Raw genomic sequence first — 10,094 nt, forward strand, 5'->3', positions numbered from 1 at the left:
ATTAACCACCTTCTGGCTGAAGAAAGTCCTCCTCATCTCAGTTCTAAAAAGGGTCATCTCTTCACTCGGAGGCTGTGCCTTCAGGTCCTAGTGTCTCCTACAAGTGGAAACATCTTCTCCACGTTCCCTTTATCCAGGCCTCTCAGTATTCATTAAGTTTTAATCAGATCACCCCCATCAAGTACAGATCCAGACTCCTCATATGACAAACTCTTCATCCTTAGGATCATTCTTGCAAGCCATACTCCTGTAAACCTCTGGACACTGGTCCAACACTACTCACAGTACTCCATATGCAGTCTGACCAGAGCCTTATACAGCCTCAGTAGTACATCTCTATTCTCATATTCCAGTCCTCTTGAAATGAATGCCAACATTGCATTTACCTTCCTAACCGCCAACTAAACCTGTTTGTTAATCTTAAGAAAATTCTGAACTAAGACCCCTAAATCCCTTAAAAAGAAACAAATTGCTGGAAAATCTCAACAGGTCACAGTATCAGCGGAGGGAAAGCAGTGTTAATGTTTTGGGTCTGGTGACCCCTCTTCAGGACATTCTGAAGGATGCTAAAGGTGACCTTACAGAGGTTTATAAAATCATTCGGGGCACAGATAAGTTAAGTGAGTGGGGGAGATCAAAACAAAGGGGCATATTTTTAAGATGAGAAGAGAAAGATTTCAAAGGGACCTGAGGAGCAACATTTTCACACAGAGGGTGGTTTGTATGTGGAATGAATTGCCAGAGGAAGTGATAGATGCAGGTACAATTACAACATTTAAAAGATATTTGGGTAGGTATATGAATAGGAAAGGTTTAGAGGGATATGGGCCAAATTCAGATTCTCAGGGAGCAGAGTGTGATTAGTTTAGGAAACTTGGTCAGCGTGGACTAGTTGTACTGAAGGATCTGCTGTATGACTGACTCAATAACTCTGTTTCATCTCCACAGATGCTGTCAGACCTTTTGATATTTTCCAGCAATTTCAGTTTTTGTTTCTGATTTCTAGCATTTGCAGTTCTTTTACTGTATACTCCACAATAAGACAGCCATAACTGGGCCTCAGGCAGGAACCCATAACTACACCTTTGACATGGCAGAAAGTGAAATAAGTTGAGAGAAGAATTAGTTTAAAGAAAGAATTAGCTCAGCCATGTAAAGGAGGGTGGTTCTGAGGAAGGGTCACTCATCCTGAAATGTTAACTCTAATTTCTCTCCACAGATGCTGCCAGACCTGTTGAGCTTATCCAGCAATTTCCATTTTTGTTGTCGGAAGGAGGGTGCTGGTGGAATGCGAATGGCTCAGGAGTTCTTTCAAGGTGGACTCGGGAAGCTTTCAGACCATCCTGATGTGGGATGAACATGTAGGGGGGTTGCAGGTGAGGAGGAAGATGCTGGTGGAACTGACGTAAAGCATCAGAAGAATCAAGAATGTAAATGGGGAGAGACTGGTCAAGGTGGAGGGGGGGGGGGGGGAGATAGGAAGACATAAGCTCAGTGGAGTAGGAACATGCTGAAACAATATATCTGCCAGGGCAGTACTGTTTATAGAGTTCAGGAAGGAGGTAGAAGTAGACCCTCAACCACACATGGCCTATGAGGTGGGAAGCAGTGAAGAGGAGATCTCCAGGAGAGATGAAGTCAGTGACAGTGCTGGAAACTGCAGATTAATTTTCAGTGGTGGAGCCATGATCCAGGGTCAGTTAGCTCAGTTGTCTGGACAGCTGGTTTATAACACAGTTATACCAACAGCAAGGGTTTAATTCCTGCAGCAGCTGAGGATACCATGAAGGACTCTTCAACTTTGCCCGTCACTGTAGGTGTGGTGACCTTCAGGTTAAACTGCCACTAGTTGATTCTCTCTCTGTCTCTCATTAATGACACAGCAGCCCTATTGTCCGAGAGGACCTTGGCAACTTTACCTTGACATGGGATCCACAGAGATAGGAATATGTGTCTGAAAGCTGCTGGATAGAAGTCAGCACACAAGATGACAACCTGACCACCCTCATTGGCTGGCTTGATAACAAGGTCAGGGTTGGAGCACCAAGTCCAGAGGGAGAAAGGTTGGACTGGGAGAAGGGAGCAGAGAATGTTTGCCTTGTTCTGTGCAACCTGGCCCATAACATTACCACTCCCTAACTCCACCCAAGTTGGTTTTGAACACTGAACTGAAGAGTAAATATTAAAACTGCTCCTCTTGGAGGATATTTCCACTCAGCCAATGCTGGATGTCATACAAACAAATAAACATGGCACCTCCCAGAGGGGGGGTCAAGGGAGGTGGCAATGAGATCACATCAACACAAACATGGAACTTGACGCTATTTTCAGCTGATGCTAAGGGGCAGCAAATAGACAAGAAATAGGAAAGCGCTGAAGATATATCCTTCAGGGACTCAAGGGATATTATGGGAACAGGAGTACAGATGTTTCTGTGACTTTGACTGGATAGGAAATGATGGAACCAAGTGAGTGCATTCCTTCATGGCTATTGAGCCACGGAGGCCTGACAAAGAGGATGTCGTGGTCAGTGGAGCAGAAGACTGCAGACAGTTCAAGAAGGAGGAGGAGAGCATGTTAATTTTATCACAATCATAAGGGAGTTCCAGCAATAAAGTTTCAACTTTGATCTCCAGCATCTGCAGACCTCACTTTCTCCTGGAACAGGCTTTGGACAGGACTGGCAGTAAACAGACCTCCTGAATGGCCTGCTAACTGCAAAAATGTCTGATCAGGAAGCTGACTCCTAAACATTTACCAAACAAGTTTCATCTAGGAGAAAGTGAGGACTGCCGATGCCGGAGATCAGAGTCGACAGCATGATGCTGGAAAAGCACAGCAGGCCAGGCAGCATCCAAGGAGCAGGAGAATCGATGTTTCAGGCATAAGCCCTTCGTCAGGATGCTGCCTGGCCTGCTGTGCTTTTCCAGCGCCAAGCTCTCAACTCAAACTGAAATTGGTTCATCGCTGACAAGTATTGAAAGTGCATTTTAATGCAAATCTCTCAAACTTTTACCATTTTTAAAAAAAAAGATGGTCCACACAATCAAACACCTTGACCTGTGGCATCATTTTGTTCTCAGTGTGGATTCAGACTCCTGACCTTGAGATGCAGCCCAGCCCGGGTTGGAAGGCCTATTATTCTGAGATTAGATTACCTACAGTATGGAAGCAGGCCCTTTGGCCCAACAAGTCCACACCGACCTTCCGGACGCAATCCCCTACATTTTCCCTGAACATTATGGACAAAGATGGACATCTTTGGATTGTGGGTGGGAAACCAGAGCACCCAGAGAAAACCCATGCAGACATGGAGAGAATATACAAACTCCACACAGACAGTTGGCCAAGGCGGGAATCGAACCTAAGTCCCTGGCGTTATAAGGCAGCAGTGCTAACCACTGAGCTACCATGCCTGATCTCTTATTTCTCTTTTTTTTTTAAGATTAATGCTGGACCTTTTTTTTTCCTAAATTTGTTTTCCCCTAAGGATTTATCGTTAGGATTCTGTACCTTTGTACCTAAGTTAGCACCATAAGAGGCATCTTGTAAACTTTTCACTGTATTCATGTGAGTTCATGTGACAATGAAGCTAATTCTAAAATTTCCTTGTGTGGCTCAAACTGCCAAACTTTGTTTAACAATGCTTCTGTTAATCACCTCTGGATGTAGTTTGTCCATGCTTTACAGATTCTAATTGTTGTTGATTGCCTACCATTCACACCAATCCAGAGTAGGTAGATGGTTAATGGAGTTTGGGGCAGTGAAGGGTTCTCCATTTCACTGCTACCTTTCTGCCAGCATTCCCATGACATTAGATGTGATTCGTGTCCATGCCAGATTAATCTAGTAACAGATTAATTTGTAGATAACAGCAAGTTAAAAATTAACTGAAAAAAAATCAAGAAGTCTGTTTGAAGCAAACACTTGTGTCTGGGATAACTTGTTCAATGTTTGCCTGTAATATGACTCTTGTGCTGTAATGCTCAAACCCATAGAATATACAAAAACAGAAGAACAATACACAATAATGGCCAGAAAAACAAACTCGGCAGGCAGGAGGCCAGAAGAACACAGCAAGCCAGGCAGCATCAGGAGGTGGAGAAATCAACGTTTCAGGTGTAACCCCTCTCCTGCCTCACTATTTTGGTTTCCAGCATCTGCATTGTGTTTTTTTTAAATATAAGAAAAACAAACTGACAGAGAAAGAGATAAAATGGAAGACTAAAAACAAAGGTCAGTTCTCAAATAACTCTCTCTCTACCACCAACCCCACCCAAGTCAAACTGAGTTAAAGGCTGAACACAATACATGTAAAAGCCTGCATTTATGTAGCACCTGAATTACATCCTAAATCACTTTACACATTCAGACAAAAGTCGACACCCAGGAGATATTCAGACAGCTGACCAAATGTTTGGCCAAGTTAGATGTGAGGGAGTTAAAAGCAGAAAAAGCTCGAAAAACTCAGCAGGCCTGGCAAAATCTGAGGAGAGAGAAATAGAGTTAACGTTCGAGCCGGGTATGAACTGCATTCTGAAGTAGTCATATCAGACTCAAAATGTTAACTGGATTTCTCTCTCCACAAATGCTGCCAGATCTGTTGAGTTGTCAGCGTGTCTGGTTTTTATTTCAGGTCTCCAGAAATCAAAAAACTTTGTTTTTATCTAATGTTTAAGAGAGAGTCCTGGGGGGGACAATAAAGTGAGCTTTAGAAAGGAAATGTAATATTTAGGGCATATTTGAACACATGGCTAATAACACTGTATCCATCAAAATCCCAGGGATGAACACAGTCAGCATGTCATATTCCGTGACTCCAGTCATGAGTACGTGTATTGCCTTGGGTCAGGACAGGATGAGGCTTGTCCATCTCTACAGTTCTGATTGACAATCTTACCTCACACTTAATGGTTGCCAACTGGGCCTCAAAACCAAACCCTGAAAAGAAAAATCAACATTTTGCAAAGAAGAGAGCTGATTAACTGGGGAGGGAGGCGCAGGATACACTTGCAGATGTCAGATCAATCATCTTAGATTATAGAAAGATATAAATGGGATTGTTCAGATGGGTAGATCACTGGAAGATGGAATTTAACCTTGGTAAGTGTGAGGTGATGCATTTTGGAAGGAGTAACAAGATAAGACAGTACTCAATGAATAACAGGACACTAGGAAGCTTAGACGAACAGAAGGAAGGATCCTGGGGTGCTTATCAACAGAAGATGACAGGACAAGTTAACAGACTGTTTAAGAAGGAATACAGGATGTTTGCCTTTATGAATCAAGCAATAGACCATAAGAGCATAGAGGTTACGTTGGATCTATACCGAACTTTGGTTAGGCCAACAGCTGGGCTACTGTGTGCAGTTCTGGTTACCTCACTGTGGGAAGGATGTGACTGCATTGGAGATTCACCAGGGTGTAGCTATGAATGGAGGGTGGATAAGTTTGGGTTGTTTTCTTTGGAGCAGGGAACATAGAGAAGGGATATGATACAGGTGTACAGAATTATGTGGGGCACAGACAGCATGAAGAGAGATCAGCTGTTTGTTTTAATCGAAGGGTTGAGAGCAGGGGGGCACACTTCTTAAAAATTCAGGAGGTTTAGAGGGTTTTGGAGGAAAATGTTCCTTCACCCAGAAAGTGGTGAGGGTCTGGAATACAGTGCCTGGGAAGGTAGTTGAGGTTGGTAATCTCAACTTTCAAAGAATACTTGAATGAGCACTTAAAACTGTCATAACATTGAATTGATTTAAATTTATTGTCACTTGTACCGAGGCACATTGAAAAGCTTTGTCTTGCGAGCAATACAGGCAGTTCAGAGTTAAATAGCATAGATAAGTAAATAATAGGTAAACAGCAACAAAACAAAAACACAGGTGCAGCTGAATGTTAAGAGTTTGAGTCCATTCAGTATAACATTTAAGTCTATGGGCTTAGTCAAGTAAGTGAGACTAGTGTAGAATTAATGGGCTGAAGGGCCTCTTTTGTACTGTATAAGCCTCTGATTGTGATTAATTCTTGTGAGTATACAATTCCTTACAGCGTAAATCCAACACATCACACCCAGAGCAGAAGAAATAGGACCAGCAAAAACAAAACAGACAAGAGAAGGGTTAAACTGAAAGTTAACACTCCTCATAGTATACCGGCAACATTCTCACTAGTTGCTACACAAACAGTCCAATACTATTTCCATTTCAAAGAGCATATTACCAAAGCTGAGCTCAAACAGCGCACACACCAACAGAAACGTACAGAATTTCAAGACAAGACTCAGATCAGTAACTTACTTCTCATCCACATGGAGACTTGGAGGACACTTGATGGCCAGCCATGTTTTCCAGTTAACATGACGAATCTTATAAACCTGTCCAAATCCACCAGATCCAATCTTTTCCCAGCTCATAAACTCATCTGAATCAAAAGTCTTTAGCAGTCCCATTCTCCAGGAGGACTTCTCCTGTTCCTCCATTGTTTAAAATTTTCTTCCCACCTCAAAATAAACTCTTTTTGCTACTCCCTTCTAACTTGTCGGCTGTATGTATCTCCCTTCGTTCTTATCATCAGTAATAGCTGCTAATGGTCAGGTGTTCAAGGTGTGTTCATTAACTCAGTGCTAACATCACTTCCTGTTGCAGCAGTGAGGTAATCCACCCTGTCAGAATTTGTCGGCCTCTCTGAGCATTAACCCATCCCCCTCCAAGCTCCCAGCAACTCACTCAGCTCAGCAAAAGCTCACTTATCAGTGCTTCAACTGAAATCACAGCCATGCTTCTACCTGCAGATTATAATCCCTGAATATAAAGGAGAACTGAAAACCCAAGCAGTAACCAAGTCACTGGAGCTCATGGGACTATGTACATCCCACCACCCCAAACAATTCACTGCACCCTCCTCCCCAACAATCCCATACATCAGACGCAGCAAAAGGACGAGAGAAGAGCTCGCGTATAAATTCCTTATCCTGAAACTCAAGGTTAAAGTGCCAATTTGGGGCAGCACAGTGGCTCAGTGGTTAGCACTGCTGTCTCGTAGCACCAGGGACCCGAATTCGAATCCAGCCTCGGGTGATTGTCTGTGTGGAGTTTGCACATTCTCCCCGTGTCTGCGTGGGTTTCCTCCGGGTGCTCCGGTTTCCTCCCACAGTCCACAGATGTGCAGGTCAGGTGAATTGGCCATGCTAAATTGCCCGTAGTGTTAGGTGCATTAGTAAGGGAATGGGTCATGGGTGGGTTACTCTTCGGCGGGCCAGTGTGGACTTGTTGGGCTGAAGGGCCTGTTTCCACACTGTATGGAATCCAATCTAATCTAAAACAGCAGGGAAGGAGGTAATGGTTCTGTGCAGCAAAACGACCCGGGGCAATCCTGCCCAGACAATCCCTGTAATCAGCAGCCCCTCTGATAGGGCCTCTTAGTATAATATAGTCAAGAATAAATCCAAGTGGAATTCAGAAGACACATCTTGACCCAGACACTGGGTGCCAGGTATAGGAGTTAGGGCATTTTAAAAGGAAGATAGATAAGTACATGAGGAATAAAGCCAATAACAGGATGGTGTTATTGATGAAACAATTATAGAAAATTGGGTTACTGCAGGAGATAAAGCTCTAGACTGATTAGGCTGAATGGCTCGTTCTGGAATTCTTTAATTTAGAGGATTTTTAAATACAATCTCATCCCAATGCCAGATGTAGTGAGTGTAACAAGGTTGGCCAGGTGGACCTTATAGTATATGAGTTCCCTAACTGGGGCTGTTGATCCGGTCCAATCAGGGAGCCCTGGCTGACAAATATCAACAGGACTGTCGACCTCCTCGTGGGTCTGCTCCTGGGCCTGGCCAAACTGGCCATCAACAGGTCCAGGCAGCGGGCCGTGGAGGGGGTCGTTAGGGCCAACTGCCTTCCCCTCTTCCGCGGTTACGTTAGAGCCCGGGTGTCCTTGGAGAAGGAGCACGCGGCGTCGACCAACACCCTGGAGTTGTTCAGGGAGAGGTGGGCGCCGCAGGGAGTGGAGTACATCATTTCCCCCTCCAACTCTATTTTGATTTAATCCCTACGCAGTGTTTGTCACTGGCCACTCGGGTGTTTTCCTATCTTCCTGGTGGTGGAATTTGAATAAAGATTTGTGCACTTTGTGTCTTCCACCGTGTCTCACACCTGCACACACACACACCATGGGTGCTGGGGATAAAATAAGCACTACCGCACTTAGGTGGTAGTGTGGGGGCTAAAAAAGGAAGGGGGAAAAAAAAAGGAAAAAAAAAAATCAACAGGACTGTCCAGCACTGCCCTTTGATGTGAAGGGCAGTGCTTGTCACTGGCCACCTGGGTGTTTTCCTATCTTCCTGGTGGTGGAATTTGAATAAAGATTCGTGCACTTTGTGTCTTCCACTGTGTCTCACACCTGCACACCCACACACCATGGGTGCTGGGGATAAAATAAGCACTACCGCACTTAGGTGGTAGTGTGGGGGCTAAAAAAGGAAGGGGGAAAAAAAAAGGAAAACAAAAAATCAACAGGACTGTCCAGCACTGCCCTTTGATGTGAAGGGCAGTGCTTGTCACTGGCCACCTGGGTGTTTTCCTATCTTCCTGGTGGTGGAATTTGAATAAAGATTCGTGCACTTTGTGTCTTTCACTGTGTCTCACACCTGCACACACACACCATGGGTGCTGGGGATAAAATAAGCACTACCGCACTTAGGAGGCGGTAGTGTGGGGGTTAAGAAAAAAATAAAAAAAATATAAACAGGACTGTCTGAGGTTCTATTCACTCTGAGAGCTGGCTCTGAGGAAGCTGGATTAGTGTTGTGGTTCTGTTCGCCAAGCTGGGAGTTTGTGTTGCAGACGTTTCGTCCCCTGTCTAGGTGACATTCTCAGTGCTTGGGAGCCTCCTGTGAAGCGCTTCTGTGATCTTTCCTCCGGCATTTATAGTGATTTGTATCTGCCGCTTCCAGTTGTCAGTTCTGGAACAGAACCACAACAATGAGCACCCGAGCTACAAATCTTCTCCCAAACTTTGAAGCTGGATCAGTGTCAAAGACTCTCCACATGAAAATAAAGGGTGACTTGGTGATGGGATACCAGCCTCTGTGGAGTTATTTCACCAAGCACCTTATTTTATTCATTAATGGGATGTGGGCCTTGCTAACTATTCCAGCATTTACTCCCCATCCCTAATTGGTAGTGAATTGCTTTCTTGAGTGTACCAATCCATGGTGAGGAGGGGAATTACCTACAACCTCAGTTCTGTTAGGAAGAGACTCCCAGGCTTTTGACCCAGCTGCACTGAAGGAAGGATGATGTACATTTAGGTCATGATTTTTTGAGGTCATTGAGTTTTTTGAAGAAGTGACCCCACGCCTAACTCTGCCCCCACGCCTAACCCCGCCCCCACTCCCAGCTCCAGCCCCACACCAGGTCTTAGCTCCCAGCCCTGCCGTATTTTCACCATCCCTCCAGACCTCCCCCTCTCTGAGGATGAAAGATCAGTCCTCAGCAGAGGCCTCACCCTACACTCCCCCTACACTCCCAGATTAACAAGTTCAACACGCAGCGAGACATCGAACAATTCTTCCGCTGCCTTCGCATCCACGCCTACTTCTCCATTAAAGACTCTCGCCCACTCTCTGACGACCCCTTCTCCCGTCTCCAACACACCCCATCCACCTGGACACCCCGTGCTGGCCTCTTAGCCGCCCTCGATCTCTTCATAGCCAACTGCCACATTAACCACCTCAACCTGTCCACCCCTCTTATCCACTCCAACCTCTCACCCTCACATCGTGCAGCCCTCCACTCCCTCCGCTCCTACCCCAACCTCACCATCAAACCGGCAAACAAGGGAGGGGCGGTAGTAGTTTGGTGCACTGATCTTTACACCGCTGAGGCTAAACGCCAGCTCGCGGACACCTCCTCCTACTGCCCCCTTGACCATGACCCCACCTCCCACCACCGAATCATCATCTCCCAGACCATCCATAACCTCATCACCTCAGGAGATCTCCTACCCACTGCCTCCAACCTCATAGTCCCACAACCCCGCACCGCCCGTTTCTACCTCCTGCCCAAAATCCACAAACCTGACTG

The 10,094-nt window shown here is 45.3% G+C and overlaps 1 protein-coding gene across 1 annotated transcript in view; it reads right to left on the reverse strand.

Moving 5' to 3' along the window:
• The window catches only part of ripk4 (receptor-interacting serine-threonine kinase 4), a 54,725-nt gene extending 48,071 nt beyond the window's left edge, over positions 1–6,654 (reverse strand). Inside the window, exon 1 of the mRNA XM_043701376.1 lies at positions 6,297–6,654. Within this exon, the coding sequence (XP_043557311.1) occupies positions 6,297–6,478 (182 nt within the window). The 5' untranslated portion in view covers positions 6,479–6,654. The remainder of the gene's footprint in view (positions 1–6,296) is intronic.
• Positions 6,655–10,094: the final 3,440 nt, after the last annotated feature.

This window comes from Chiloscyllium plagiosum, chromosome 12 (assembly GCF_004010195.1).
Source record: "Chiloscyllium plagiosum isolate BGI_BamShark_2017 chromosome 12, ASM401019v2, whole genome shotgun sequence".
Taxonomy (NCBI): Eukaryota; Metazoa; Chordata; class Chondrichthyes; order Orectolobiformes; family Hemiscylliidae; genus Chiloscyllium; species Chiloscyllium plagiosum.